Raw genomic sequence first — 16146 nt, forward strand, 5'->3', positions numbered from 1 at the left:
TTCATTTCAGTATTTATTTGGCAAATGTGGATAGAACGATGAACTTTTCTAGAATGAATATACCATCAATTGCATAAATAATTAAATGAAACATTCATGATATAAATTAATATGAATTTAGGCCAGAAGAATGAAAACCTGTACAAACCGAATTTCGTTGCTGACTATCAGTACCACCATTGGAATCATGCACATACTGAAACATATACATGAAACAAGTTTGGCTTCCAAATATTTGAAAAATCTACCTAGTACTAAATCTAGGATATAAATTCCATTATTACACTATACGTGTAGTAAACCATGTGAATAGAACTGAAACGGAGTCAAGAAAACTGAAAATATATCTAAACAATTATATGTGTTTGGAGTTGCAATGTATATATGAATAAAATCGTAATCTGAAAGGCTTCCTCCTTAGAGGGCTTGTTGGGCTGTCATTCGATAGCAGTCCTCGATGCAATAACAAGTTTTCGTCTACATTAATACCTACAAAAACTACAAATTACAAGAATTAAACTACAAATTGTTAAAAAAGTTACGCAAAATTAAGGTAAAATTCTTAGTCTTTGCAAGGTTAAAAAAGTAACTGTCAAAAAACGGCAGTCGTGAAATGTTTAAATGGAAGTTCACCGTAATTTAATACTGATAAAAGCTTTTAGTCATTAAATGTTTTAAATTTAAGTAGCATTTCATCTTAACTTCTGTTAATTTTGCGTTACTTTTTTAACACCCTGTATATTTTTTGCATTAAAAATGAGATATCGGAAGTTGCTTTTTTATTTCTAAGTATGATGTTCCAGAGCAACTTTGCATGAGATTGAATAATATAAAATGAACGGAGAACAGTTTTCAATCATTTGAAACCATCACAATTGCTAAACTACACATATATAATTTGAAATGAATCAGTTTATTTTTATATGATTGAGTTGTTTAATTTAGGTTAATGTTTAATATTGAATTGTTCGGTTGCTATTTTTCTAGCTTCAGTTCAGCTATAAGATATCGTTGACTAGATGGCTCTTGGAGTCTTTCGCGACCCCCTCGTTAACTGCAACAAGCCGATATCCGTTTCGTGATTTGTTTCGTTCCTTTTATTTATATATCCTCCTATATATATACGATTAGTAACACTTCTTTTTCTTGGCAGAATTAAACATCTACTGCCTGCCCAGCATAATTGGTTAAATAAACGGTTAAATAATTGGTTTTGATGACGAATAGGCACCACTAACACCATATAAATGATATGAATGTACTATTTTGCCTACAATTAGTTATAGCATTGTCATAATATATCATGTAAACATAAATTAAATTTCACTAGTAAAATGAAATAAATGCAAGAATTACCTAAAAAATGATAATTCTGGTAAAGCATGATTACATAAGAGTATCAAATTTTTTTAATCTCATAATCTAAAGTAAAAGTTTTTTCAAGATTATAGAATTCTAGAAGTAGTATAGTATAACTCAAACACTGAGAGCATAAAACTTATATAGGCGAACCACGAAAAACAAACCAATGTCATTTTGAATATATTAATCTAGAGAGAACATAACGTTTGTGCATAACGTCTTGGATTACTGAAACTCTTGGGTACAATCGTACACAAATAGAAGTTCAAAGGTTAAATAAATTATCCTAATTTCTGCAGAAATAATTAAAAATTTATGGTTTCCGCTTTGTTTGGATCACCATGTATGTGTAAAACAATTCAATCTAGATTAATAACCTAATGTGCTTGTTGAGTTTGCTGGTATTCATAGATACTTCCACGTGGTACAAATTCATGATTTGTTGAATTTCCATCATTTTCAAGTTTTCTGCGTTTTGCTTCACTAGGTTCACTATTTTCATCTTCTGCAGTTCCATAACCTCCCCCACCAGGTGATAAAAGGCGGAAAACATCCTAAAAAGTGATTCCAATAGGAGAGTGAGAAGACCATAAAATGCCTTGATCATATAGGGAACATATCGTCCCACTAGCAATGCAGGACACAGACCAGCCTATCATTTAATTAATACAGATGCAAGACATGGATGACCAGTGGCATTCAAATCATGTTAATCTTTTTACACTGAAAATAACTTAGACTGGTGGTCGAAGTGTTAGTCAAAGTTATGATGGCATTGCAGGTTGAAATCTCAGACCACCACCTCAAACAGAGTGTAATAAATTGAGTAGGCAATGGCGAATAGGAAACTTTCCTCTGCCTTCAAATTACAGTAGCTCCTTACCTAAGAAGGCTCTGGAAAATTGTGGGTCGTTCGATGCACTAACTAGTAGTAATTAACAATGTTTTAAACTTAGATCACTATCAGGAGAAACTTTTTGATGAAAGGGTTACGAATAACATCATGGAACACATATTATCTAACAAAAACTTACAAATATACTTTGTAGGAAGGGATTGAGTTACTGGTATTTGATACATTACTCATGCTGTACCCACCCCTGCATGAACATCCAGTGTGTTCTTTCCACCCAAGTTGATCATAGGACCATTGTGACGTATCAATAGATTCTGTCCTTTTGCTCCAGGTTGACCACCTTCAGAATACAAAAACATAGTTCAATTCTGTCACTTGTCATCGCGCCACTGTTCCCCAGTGCAATTTATAGGTTGGAATCCTGCGAGGGTTAATTTTGTGCGAGGAGATTGCTGGATATTTCACAATTGTGATTCACAAACTTCCATATCTCAATTGAACTAAATAAATGACATCGCGAGACACACTTATTCAAGTTTTCGTTGAGAATTCAATCTTTCGGTTCGGTTTGGCTTTGCCAACTCAATTCCTTACTTCTGGATCCAATGTAACTGCAAGAACACATCATTACCTGCCATTCCATAAGGTGAGAACACTCTCCTCTCACACAAGACAGAAAGCACAAGATCTTTGCGAAATAATATTTCTCTCCTAACTCCATCTCCGCCTTTGTAACGACCATGACCTCCGGTACTAGGGTTCAGATGAAAGCGTTGAAGAATAACTGCATATCTAATAGGAAAAACGGTAAATCGTTAGCAAAAGGTTCATTGGTCAATCAAATTTAAAACAAACATAATTGTTGTAATCATGAATGTGTCAAGTGTTGTAAAAACAAAACCCGAAGACAGGACAGTCCCTCACAATATTAGACAAAATAAAAGTTTTGAGAAATCAACACACCTTCTTTCCAGGATTTCAGGATCTGTTATTCTTGTATTTGTCATGTGAGTGTGAACTCCACTCCGTCCATGCCATGTTGGTCCCTGAAAAAAATAGGTCCCAACTTTACTATAGATTCGTAATATATTAACATTTTACTGAAGAATTTTCAACCCAAATATGTTTACCGTGATATATGTATTTTATTCAGAAATTTAACCAAGAAATCAACTCACAGCACCAGCTCCTCCTGCTATTGTTTCGTAATATCCAACTTTTGCATCCCCGAATGTTACATTGTTCATACAACCCTGAAAAGGAAAATAAATAAATATTGAACTGTGGCAACTGGAGTGGAGTGTCAATTGGTGATATGTTAGCAAGTTTATCCATAGCATAGCAACAATAGACCGTATAAACATATGAATAATATATCACTGTTTAGAGCAGGGGTGGGTAGGGTTTTGAACCAGGGGCCAAAAATTTTGCCCTCTTCAAACTGACGGGCCATATGAGTGTGTCGTATAAAGTTACATTTTATGAGCAATATTTTCAGTCTTACATGAGTAAAAGTGGAAAACGATAAGCCTCATGCCAAAACTAAATTTAATCATAATCTCAGCAAATTCCTTAATCTATCTTTTAGCTAAAACATAGAAATTTGGTTTTAGTTCAGTTGTGGCAGCATCAGGTTGGCTGGATTAAATTACTCAAAGGGCAGGTTTGACCCGCAGGCCTTAGTTTGCACATGTCTCGTTTAGAGCGATAATTTGAGTGAATTCATGTTATAATAAAAAATAATATTAATAAAAAATGGATATTAGGCCTACTCATGGATGGAAATTAAAAATTCATTCTTGGAAATAGTGATCACTTTTCGTAGATTTTGCACAGAAGAACACAAAAATAACTGATACTATAAACAACTTAACAAGGGAGCAGTGCTCAATTATATGAACACGAATCGCCCAAAAAAACGGATCCCATGAAGTCACAGAATTTTTTGAAATAAATACTTTAGCCTAGCCTTCTAGAGACAAAACAAACTAACCACTGAAAATTGGTACAGCAATCAAATAGAGAAGTGATTCTTTCAAAACAACGAAAAAAGAAGAAGAAAATACAAAAGAACAACAACAACATAATAATAAATCCACTATAGGTCCAATTCGTGTCCAAAAAGGGGACATCAAAAGAATTTTTAATGGTATTGAAGTAGATTCGCCATTACAAATAAAACTCAATAATTTCTTGTTCCTAATTTAATTTTTCTGGCTTATCATATTGCATTGATAAAATATTTGGGTCATTTATTCTTATGTCTTTCATGCTCCTTATTTTTATTATATACCTGAGAAGCAGCACAAGTCTGGAATGCTCTGAACACAACATCAGTTATCCTTTGTGATGTCAAAGTATTTCCACCAATCACAGCTGCGTCTTCAATTGGATCAAGAAGACTCCATTTGGGAATGTTAACTTTAACAGGAGCAAGACAACCCTGAGTAAGAAAAAAAAATAGACAAGTGTCTAGTTTGCTCAGTAAAAAGGATTTTGATAACATAACTTTTTCACAGCGATGGCGTGAAAATGTCATAAAAAAACATAGTTTCGAGACATAAAATGAATTCTTGAATTACCTGATTCAATGGAACATCATATCCCACCATGCATCTCAAGCAATATATCAGAGCTGATAGTGTTACAGCTCGTGGTGCATTCAAATTACCATGTACCATAGAACCTGTTCCTGTGAAATCAATGAGTGCAGTACCCTGAGAAAAATATATATTTGATCATCTAGTTTGTAATTCTTGTGGGCACTATGACCCATTACTTCATCTAGTTTGCAATAAAAGAGGTAGTGGCTACTTGTCTATGGCTTTATTCAAAGCTAAGGTTTGAATCATCTTGTGATATTATGATTTCTCAACAGCAACATGAGAAATTTTAAAAACAAATAAGGACAAGATGGCCTAGCTTTTAATTAAAGCGTCAGACCTATCTGTGTTGGCAATAAGATTATGATCTCGGGAGCAGGCCCCATGACCCCCGCCTCACTCAGGGTGTAATAAATGGGTAGGCAATGCCGAACCGGGAAGATTTCGGTCCTTCCAAATATACAGCAGCTCGATGCATATCGTTAGATATCTGTGTCTACTTGTACGGAGTGAAAGTCACTAGCAATCGACGTAATATGAAAACAAGAAAATGCTCGCCTTTATAAAAATTTATCAACATGTTAACAAATTTTAATAATCAATTTTAATTTACAATCGATTTAGATTTGATATACACAAATTACCAGATTCTTTTTGCTGGTACATTGATATTTCAATAAATGAAAATCTGCTATATGATATTTTAATATATGAAGCAACTCAAGTTATGAAAGAAAGATTATCACCTTTCCTCCATCCAATTCAATCTTAAGTTTTATACATGAACCATCGTCCAAGAAATCTTCTGATTCCAATGTTGTTAAACCAGTAGATGAATTGTCTAAATTCAAAAAATGATAGAAAATTCACATTTTCATGGTAAGTCAGTAAGGTAGCTAAATCATATGGTAAACCACTGCCTGCCATCAAGGTATAATTCATCCATATTTGACGGGTATGTGAATAGTTTATTATCTAATGACTTTGTTACAAATCTATGAAGTTGAACGGTCGAGAAAGATGTAATCAATCAGAGGTATTGTGATGCAACTTGTGACCTGTCTCCAAAAATGTTATGTCCCACTTGTACCACAATTGTCCGACTTCACAATCCTCGCCCCAGTTGTTCACACTTGTATCACTCGAAACCAAACGTATATATGACAAGTGAGAAACAACATTTTTACGACACCCCCTAACAACCCCCCCTCCCCCCAAACCTCCACCCCCAAATATGGCATTGGGGAGTCCAACAATCCTCATGGCCCATACATGATAAAAGGCAGCAGCATGATGATAACTGTTCCTAATGCATAGCTAGCAAATTGCGCAACATATACCGGTAGTGGGAGTATAACAGAAATTGTATACTGAATTATCGAAAGTTATGATTAATTACACATGTAATTTTACAAATTTAAGATCCGGTTAAATCAATTTCATGCAATTTTCCTGTTTGCAAAGAATTATAAATAATCGTGCATCATTCTATCTGAAGGTCACCATAAAAAATATAATTTTGACACTGATATTAACTATTATCATTACTCACATTTTTCTTTATTTTTTTGTGCAATATCTTTCAACATATCTCGAACAGCAACTTCTGCATTTTCTTGTATATGTTTCATGTACGCCTGAACAACTTCTAATCCATAGTAATCTATCAGTTCTGTGACTAACTTGATACCCTGGAATAAATTTCAACCAAATGTAATTAAAGGGGAAATGGCACATTCACTGTCATATCGAATACCAGAAGTTAGCGATAATATATTAGTCACGACAAAATTACAGATAGTTTAAGAAAATTTAAAGCTAATTCAATTAGATATGAAAATGTTGGCAACATACAAGAATAGTCAAAAAACATTTTACAAAAAATTACTGCATACCTACTGTGTATTATAAATAGTTGTTAAATTTGTCTCAGAGATCGCTTTTTGCAACAATATGTATATCCAAACAATTTATTAAATAACTGCTTATTGAATAAAACACATAACTGTGATTAGCATATAATATGATTCAACTGTGACAAATAATAATTCAAAATATTATTCTCTGAATATGAGGTTGTTAAGCGAGATGGTATAGAAAATATATATTCAAAACATACTCTCTGATTGGCTGCAACTTGCGCTCTTAAATCAGCTAGATTATCATGAAGATTCCTAGTTCCACTGCAGCCAGGAATTTTTTTTACTGGAGTCTTTAGAATTTTTGACACCTCTAAAATATGAACAAAAACAGTTTTACTAGTTATTACTAAAATGCAAAAACATGATCCAAATTTTTTTACCTCTTCAATAACGTTTTAATCGGAGTACAACCCTTCATATCAATGTCTTTATGTAGGAGGTTTACAAAAATTGCGAACATTATAAGATGGCAAAATTATGAAAAAACTAGTTTACTATGTCATTGAAAGGAACTGAACCGTATTCCTCTATCAAGATTACATTTATATATAAGGAGTTACATATTAAACCAGACATGGGCAAACTACAGGCCGCAGGCGAAATTTGTCCAGTTAGAAAATTCAATCTGGCCCGCCTGATTCTGCCACAACCAAACTGAAAAAAAAATGTTTATGCTAAAAAATAGCTTAAGGAATTTTTTGAGATTGTGATCAAATTTAGTTTAGTCACAAGGCTTATTGTTTTCCACTCTTGCATTTGTAACACTGAAAATATTGTTCATAAAATGTAACTTTTATGTCACACTTTAAATGCCCGCCAGTCTAGTTGAGCAAAATTTTTGGCCCATTGGTATATAGCGATAGCCATATATAGTGCGAAACCGATGTAAATTCTGGAAGGCCATCGGGCATCATTCCAGGGCTGTGTGGATCACGGTGTCAAGCCCACTGTTAATTTGAGTATATGGAGTGATAAACTTATTGATAAAAAATATTGCACACTTCCTTCGTGTCACTCAGCCCGCATTATGATTAAATGAATCAGGTAAAAAGAAAACAAAAACCTCTCCTTACGTTTCTCCTGAAAAATTCCATCTTTCACAAGTTTAAATGAAATAAATACGGCACCCTCTTCATGGATTGATTTGGAATTAGGAGGCATTGAACCTGGAACTAAACCACCGATATCAGCGTGATGTCCTCGATTTGCAACAAAAAATATAGGTTTTGATTTGCTCGGATGAAATACCTGTCAAATATATAATTTCAAACTGAATAACAGTGCACAGTATAAATAAAAGTGTCAGAGTGTCAAATAAGATTAAAAACTTGACATTGAAACAATCATAAAAGAATCTATGCCAGTGGTTCTCAAACAGTGCAGCACGCCCGACAAGGGGGCCATTGACAATTTTTTAAGGGGGCGTGAAGCTCATTAACAATAAGAAAATTTGTCAGATTTGATCTTGCCACATATTCCATCCACATATTTTCAAAGTGTTTTTTGAATGAAACATACTTTTGCCTTACTATCTGATAATTGGAGCTTATCGTTAGTTATTTTTGAGGTGGGGTGCGAGACTTGACAAATTATAAAAAGGGGCGCGGCCTAACAAGTTTGAGAACCACTAATCTATGCGATTCAAGAGTCTCGCTGCAACCCCAACCTAAATATTTGTGGAATGTTTCATCTGATCAGACACTTCAATCACATAGAATGATTATCTTTATTGTAACAATATATACATACAGATCCACAAGCCCACAGGTATATAGAAAGCTGATAAATTGATAGTAAAGTTCTTTTTTCTGAGCAAGTTCATTAATATTAGTTAAAATCAACAACGTCCAAATTTCCAAAAGCAAACTTGTTTGAGATGTATTTTTTGTGTTTATAAATTGTAAAGAGGCAACAAACAGGTCACAAAGAATGTCTTAATATTCATAAATAAATAAGAAAACATACCGGTGTAATGACAGTAAGATCAGGCAAATGACTTCCTCCAGCACAAGGATGGTTTGATAGAATATGATCTCCTTCTTTCAAATCGTCTCCAAGAGCCCTCATCTGCATTTAATAGCAATAGAAACTTATGAGAATTATAGTGTAATAGGATGGCGGACCACTCGAGTAAGATATTTTTGTACTCTCCAGAGAAACTAGAGTCTGTTTTAACCTCAGCCGACAGACCTCAAACTGTTGCCATTATTATATTGTATAAGACTGTTTGTTTTTGTTAGCATTTTGTATGACATTAACACAAATTCGATAGGACAGAATTATCATAGGATAGGATTTACATATTTATTCCGGGGGAGAGGAAAGTTGATAAGACAGCTTAATCATATGGCGAACCACGGCCTCTCGTCCGGTTACCAGTCCATGTCGGTCCAGTCATGTATAGGATATGTTAGCCACCATACTATGGCAGCAAGGAAAACTCGCCTTCGGCCGATTATTTCAAGAATTACCTGGTATTGAACTGCTTCTTGCATGGCACCCAGATGAACAGGAATATGAGGAGCATTAGATACAAGTCCACCATCAGGATCAAATAATGCACAAGAGAAATCAAGACGTTCCTGAAAAAAAAAAAAAAATTGAACTTTTAGGCTATAGTACGATTCATGTAAGAGTTTTCTCATTTATGTTTTACTGCTTATTCTTTTGGTGACAAAGACAAACCCAGATTGACGAAAATGTGGTGATTGAGACAATAAATAATTTTAACAACCACAAATAGTGCCAAATAAATATCAATCCCTAAAAATACAACAACAGAAAACTATTTCCGAAATATAAAATGTGGTGGGTCTTGTTGAAAACGGAGCAAGTAAAAGTTTCGATATCAGGTATTGAAATTTACTGAAAAATTGTAAAGACAATTAATTACGAAGAAGAAGAGACTAATAAAACCAAGAAAGGTTACAAAACAACAAACTATACTTGATCCTAACCCCATACAAACCTTTATATTTGTGGATATGGAAGTTCTTTGCAAGATTCTTCCCATTTGTTCAGCAATGCTCATGAATCTGAAAAATTGGAACAGATTTCAAATTTTGCTTTTCATAAACGAGAATTGAATAAACTGTGTCTGTATTTCACTATCAAGAAAGAGAAAGTACATTCATATATAACAAGGAGTTACAAATCATTCACTCGTTCTAGTGGTACAGGTGAAAATGCTAAGGTCACTGGCAGTTATATGCTATGATGAAGCTTTTTTGTAATTTACTTCCAGTGTTAATTACAGTTGGTGCTTATGATAATCTTCCGTCATCTTCCACAAGAGTCGAATCTATGCTGCGTCAAGCTTATCGATTACCAACCTTATATGCTACTGTCACACCAACCAGCCCGCTAAGTTCTATTTCCTAACATAACATAATCTTTACCTGTGTGAGAATATTGAGAGTTGGATTGAATCCAGTTCAGTGTCAACTTTCTTGTGAATCCCATCGCCAATGGTAATGCAAATATCACCTGAATGTATATGATAAATGAAATTCAATTTAGTTCGAATTATATGGTAAGAAAAATCTCTTAGCTACCCATGTATTGGCTAATTTTTTGAAAATTGAAGATAAAAAATATGACAGAAGACAAAATGATAATTGAGTTATTTGATTTAAATCATAATATCAGAAACACAAATAGAAATAGATGGCTAGCGAAATAACTAAAATACGGTAATTTTTACAACCAATCGTGAAAACCTGTCTAAGCCATTTTTTAATTGTTACATCACAGTTGACATCCTGCTGATTGCCCAATATTACAGAAATAAACAAAAAGAGTTGACATTAAGGGAAACATCCATCAATCATAATTATTACAAAATCTTATATCAAAAAAACAATTTTTCCTACCTTCATCTGTGATAACCGCAGTACAGTCAGGTTCAACTAATATTGTACTATTCTTATCAATGATTATCGCTGGTCCTGTGATTGTGTGATCAGAATATAGATCTTCAAGTAAATACACTTTTGTGTCTTTACTTCCACCAGTGAAATAACATTTTGTTGTCTGCATGAAAAACGTAATTCAAGAAATGATAAAACAGATACATTTAACGCTAATGAATATTTCAGGGAATATAAAAAAATTGAAAGTTATGAATTTGGATGTTTTCTTGCATTACGGTGGTATTCATGGGACTTTGAAAAACTTGATTTTAATTCGTAGTTTTTCTAGCTTCTTATTTTTTTGACTATAACAAGCTCTGTACCGACAGACAGTGTGCTTGTGAGGGGTTACCGATACTTATTTTATGGCTGTGATCATGAATTCGAATTCTAAGCTATGTACTTGATTAGATATTTTTGGAAATCTCGATAATTCAAATTATCTTTTTTCAGATGTAAATTACCTATATTTATGAAACTAAATCCTGCTATTATCCAATTTTTACTTCCCTTGAAAAGACCTGCAACCCATGCACGAAATACATAACATTGAATTAAAAAAATGGGAAGGTAACCAGCTGTATGCATGATGTTCTAGCAATTTAAGCATAAAATTTTGATGCGTTGGTATCATAGTTTATCTCAACCAGGGTGTAATAAATTTTGATATGAAATGCCGATCCATGAAGATTATGGTCGTTCGAGAAACAGCAGCGTAGCAGTAGATGCTTATACAGGGATTTGTTCAGAGAGTGAGGTGTGAATAAGGGTAATATAACGTTTCATTACTGATTTCAAAACCAGTATTTATTAACGTACCGTTTCGATTCTTGGTGGTTTTCCACTTTTTTCTTTTTTATTCTCATCACCAACTCCATAATTAGCAGTACCTCGTACTCTGATGTCTTCCACCATTACTTTTCTACCAGGGATTATAAAACCAAATTCTGTTTTGTACCTGAATGTGAAATATAAATTTGATCATAAAGTGGTAACTTGATTATTTGAGGCGAGATTTTGTAAACGATTAATCACTAAATTAAACAGGAAGAGTTTGCAATTTTCAGACTCATAAGGATGGATTATAATATGTCAAAGGATGGCTAAATTCTTCATCACATAGCAGAGCGCCTGAAGAAAACACTAAATAACTAACTGGACTGATTCCTCCAATCATAAAGCATGGTTGTAGGTACAGTTTAAAGCAAGGGTGTGAATCTTCAATACAGGAGGGCCAGATACAAACAACTGGGTGAAACTGTGGGTCATATTTAACATAGACTTTCTAGTAATTGCAGGCACAAAAAATCAGGAATGTGAATTGTGTTGTTCGCTTCGCACAAGCTAGCTGTTAGAGCATTGTAACGTCATTTGCAAATATAATAAATTGCACCCAGGTTTAGATTTTGCAACGCAAAAGGTTTGGAATTACTCGCATGAACCAGATTAAACTTAATTAAAACTCAGTTCCTTGTGGGCTGCATTTTGCCCATGGTCCACAAGTTGCACACCCCTGATTTAAAACATTAGGCTTGACTATGATTTAACAAAATTTAGAAAATAATATTGTGTTTAATACCTTGAAGTAAAAGTAGCAAGAAAATCTCCATGAGTTGAAGTGTTTCTCTTCATCATTGTACCCTGGGGTGAACACATCAATGCACAGTCAGTACCGTCATATTTTAGGTTCAGAAAAGGCTCACAATTGATCTGATCTTCCTTAAATCCTTGACTTAATAATTCTTCTGTACATTGTTTAATCAAACTTTCAAGTTGGGAATCAATGGACGATACATTTTCTGTTAAAAGAGAAGATAACAATCAGAAATGATTAGTTGCCATCTTCTAGGTTCCAATTGTGCTTAAAAAGCAACTGGCTTGGGTCAATTCAGATCAAATTACATCCATGCATCTGAAACAAAAAGCTGTTTTACCTTAGCCCATACTCGGCATGGATGGTAACAGGGTAAGAGGCCATGTTTCGCGATATAATTCGGCCATATCATAGGATTTCCTCTTCCCAAGGATAAAATATAAATTTCTATCCTAAAAATTATCATATTCCTTTTGCCAATTCCAAGTTAAGTGCATAATTGAGGTATCAATTCATGTCATTTGCCATCTGTATTATAATCAACATAAAAATCTATGATATTTTTAAAATCAGAGAGCGATAAGACCATTTGCATGTACAACATACGGCAATTGCCTAGGTCTAATAACGATTTCAAAACCTCGCTGATGCCAAACAAGCGCTGTTTTCTCATTAGTGCATATTTGAAATAATTTCTGGAGAAATAATGTTATGTTAAATTAAATTTAATTTTTTAGTCATAAAAGTGCTAAATGCCATTTAGATAAAGGCTGGGAACGACTGGCTTAGGTTTTTGAATATACACTACAATGACCATTATATATCACTCTCAATCTCATCCATGAATAAAAGTAAAAACCTTGTTCAAGGTTAAAATGGCACAGAAATCTGTATTTATCAATAAAATTTGGAGATGAAATGTCCAAATTTTGTCTTATTATTACAATAATCATTTACAAAAACTGATAATCACTGTCAACTTCATTGTACTATTATTTCTTGGCATTTTTTATAAATTCCATAAAACCATATTCTCTTTCTCATCCCACCTTTGCTATATTCACATAAAGCAGGAGTTTGTGCTTCATGGACTACGTCAGCAAGTGCCATCCCATATGCAGATAAAATACCAGAGTATCTGAAATATAAGTTCAAGATGTTAAATAATGAAAATCTTTAACTGTATAAATATGAAAACAAAAATCTTTTTATATGAAGCTTGTTCGTGCTTTCTGCTCCGAACAAGGCCCTGTAAAGCAGTCACAGATAATCAAATTCACATAGCTATTATTTTGGAATGATTGTTCACTTTTTTATGTGTATTGTCTACCCAATTTTTGCAACATGGGTGGCAGCCGGATGGGCATGGAATTTAAACTCGAGATGAGTAATGTACAACGCTAAAATGATTGAGTCTAACATTTTTTTGCAACTTCAGACATCCAGCCGGGCCAAACAAAAAATTTAGATTTTGCTCTGGGAAAGGAAAGAGAAGAGAATGCATCTTTTACATAGCCTCGCAGTAATAAAGGCACCGAGAAAAACGGTGAAAAAGTTAAGGGCAAGAGAAAAAGACATTGAGAATTTTAACCCACGTGGGCGACTTTCTAAACATAAACTGTCGGATTCGATCCTATGCTTGATGGGCAAAAATCCGAGTGTTGACAAGGACCACACGAAATGGCTTGGTGGTCTGGATTCTTAAAGGATTAAGATATTACTTGTGTATGTAAACTTTTGACATTCCCAAAGATCTTGCAATAGCACAGGCATGTTGTCCTCCTGCTCCTCCAAAACATGCAAGTACATGACGTGAAGTATCATGTCCCTTCGCCTGAAATGCAAATGATAAAATTGGTTTAAAATTAATTTATGCAGCGTCTAATTGGGTCTACTTACTAAACTAAATTTAAAGTTTGGTCAAGTAGAAAGCCCAGAAACAGAAAAATAGGAGATGAACCAATCAAAGCAGTTTAACATTTATATAAATATATATATACACTTACTGTGGTAATTTGTGTTAAAATCTAGATAAAACAATTATTAAATTTAACCCTGCTGACGTTATCACTTAAAGTCATTCTTTCTCTTCAAAGTCATATTGCTTTATTAGGAAGCTAGGCCCATATTTCAGCTGATGACAGATATTAACACTACAGACTTGTGTGTATGGGTGTTAAGTTCCTCACATACCATGTCAACGACATAGTCTAGTAGTTAGGCTTAACTGTAATACCATCGCAGCACAAAATTATGTGCCAACACCTACACCCGGGGTATAATAAATTGGGTAGGCAATGACAAACCGTAAAGATTTCTGTCCTCCCAAATTATAACAGCTCCTTACCTAGCTGTGTTTGCTTATACAGAGCCTTGTCCATGGTTTTAAATTCCTCATAAAAAAAAGTCATCTAGTAGAAAATTTAGAGGAACCACTGATAATCATAATTAAGATCTCACAAAAAACTGACAAAATGAAAAAATCTCACCTGTGTGAGGGCTCTAATTGGTCGACACATAGATTCGTTTGCAACTTCTATAAAACCCATTGCTACTTCTTCGATGGAGAGTTGGGTATGGCTTGAATTTTGTGACTTCATGAACTGATTCACTTCTTTGGTCATCTCAGTAAATTTTTGTCTTGTTACAGCAATATCAAGTGCTTCATTCTCCTTTGGTCCAAAGATTTTTGGGAAATGACTGGAATTTCAAAAAAGAATGACAGCATAAACAACAAATCAACAATTATGTAATTTATGTAGCTAATTTATGATGATGAACTATTGTGGAATAACATATAGCAATTTTAATATGTGGTGAGAGTCATTACCTTGGTAAAAGTCGTCCAAGACATAGATTGGCATCAGTGACAGTCAAGGGACCACCTGAAATGAAAATAAGATCAACATTATACCTGGTACTTGAACGGCAATTCATAATAAAGCTTCAAGTACCCGATATCCACTTTTATATTGACATTTCAGCGATATATATGTGATGTTTAAAATTATGGCAAACTGAACTCGTTTCACAACATTTTCATATATAAATTCACTAAAGCCGCAGTGAACATCTTTGATTAGGACAAAGATGAAGCGAGAAAAAATCTGCCCAAAATGAATTCAGCATTCAAATAAAATAGTTTGGTGGTCATAGCAATCGCTGGTCAGTTATGGTTCTCCCCACCATCAGATCAAATCGTTGCTTTTAAAGCAAATAACTAAATTATTATTCCCATAGATTAGTAACCAAATGAGAGTATATGGTTCGTCATATGATTAAGCTGTATTAACGCCTTTTCTGTCTACCGGGAAGAAATATAAAAAAAAAACGGTGCTCCAGAAGTATGCGCACCAAGATGTCGCACAACCTGAATCCTAACCGGTACACACATACTATGTTCAGGATGTGCGCCATCCTGGTGCGCATACTTCTGGGAGGTCCAAAAAAACTCCTATCCCATGTTACCAAATATGTTAATCACCCTGTGACGTGCAAACATTGATTCTATTCATATTACTCTGCTTACCTTTCTTGTAACAAGCAGGACCAGGATGAGCACCAGCTGACTCGGGACCAACAACAAACAATCCACTACGGAAAAACAACATCGATCCCCCTCCTGCTGCTACAGTGTTAATGTCCAACTGTAATAAACACAATTAGTGGTTTACAAAAATTTGATTTTCAATAGATTTGCATAGAATTTTATAATTCAACCATTCAAGAGTCCATTTATATGTCTGTAGCTCTGAATAAGGATCTGCACAAGCGGCTACTCATATGTGGAGAGCTGTTTCATTTAGAAAGAACTGGAACCTTTTCCACCCTGGGTGAGGTGGTGGGCATGGGATTTGAACCCATAATTTTAATCTGTGTGATGAAATTGAATCAGCGC

The 16146-nt window shown here is 34.2% G+C and overlaps 1 protein-coding gene across 2 annotated transcripts in view; it reads right to left on the reverse strand.

Moving 5' to 3' along the window:
• Positions 1 to 16146, reverse strand: part of LOC120332732 (5-oxoprolinase-like) — a 27892-nt gene continuing 11746 nt past the window's right edge. For both annotated transcript variants that reach the window (XM_078119157.1, XM_078119158.1), the window contains 23 exons: positions 15778 to 15895; positions 15079 to 15133; positions 14738 to 14948; positions 13970 to 14082; positions 13298 to 13386; positions 12234 to 12453; positions 11474 to 11612; positions 10616 to 10775; positions 10142 to 10229; positions 9712 to 9778; positions 9215 to 9325; positions 8709 to 8810; positions 7817 to 7991; positions 6941 to 7053; positions 6374 to 6512; positions 5568 to 5662; positions 4801 to 4935; positions 4512 to 4661; positions 3397 to 3471; positions 3182 to 3264; positions 2850 to 3010; positions 2461 to 2558; positions 1 to 1916 (listed from right to left, as the gene is read on the reverse strand). In XM_078119157.1, coding sequence (XP_077975283.1) covers positions 1740 to 1916; positions 2461 to 2558; positions 2850 to 3010; positions 3182 to 3264; positions 3397 to 3471; positions 4512 to 4661; positions 4801 to 4935; positions 5568 to 5662; positions 6374 to 6512; positions 6941 to 7053; positions 7817 to 7991; positions 8709 to 8810; positions 9215 to 9325; positions 9712 to 9778; positions 10142 to 10229; positions 10616 to 10775; positions 11474 to 11612; positions 12234 to 12453; positions 13298 to 13386; positions 13970 to 14082; positions 14738 to 14948; positions 15079 to 15133; positions 15778 to 15895 — 2874 coding nt within the window. In that variant the 3' untranslated portion in view covers positions 1 to 1739. The remainder of the gene's footprint in view (positions 1917 to 2460; positions 2559 to 2849; positions 3011 to 3181; positions 3265 to 3396; positions 3472 to 4511; positions 4662 to 4800; positions 4936 to 5567; positions 5663 to 6373; positions 6513 to 6940; positions 7054 to 7816; positions 7992 to 8708; positions 8811 to 9214; positions 9326 to 9711; positions 9779 to 10141; positions 10230 to 10615; positions 10776 to 11473; positions 11613 to 12233; positions 12454 to 13297; positions 13387 to 13969; positions 14083 to 14737; positions 14949 to 15078; positions 15134 to 15777; positions 15896 to 16146) is intronic.

This window comes from Styela clava, chromosome 13 (genome assembly GCF_964204865.1).
Source record: "Styela clava chromosome 13, kaStyClav1.hap1.2, whole genome shotgun sequence".
Classification (NCBI taxonomy): Eukaryota; Metazoa; Chordata; class Ascidiacea; order Stolidobranchia; family Styelidae; genus Styela; species Styela clava.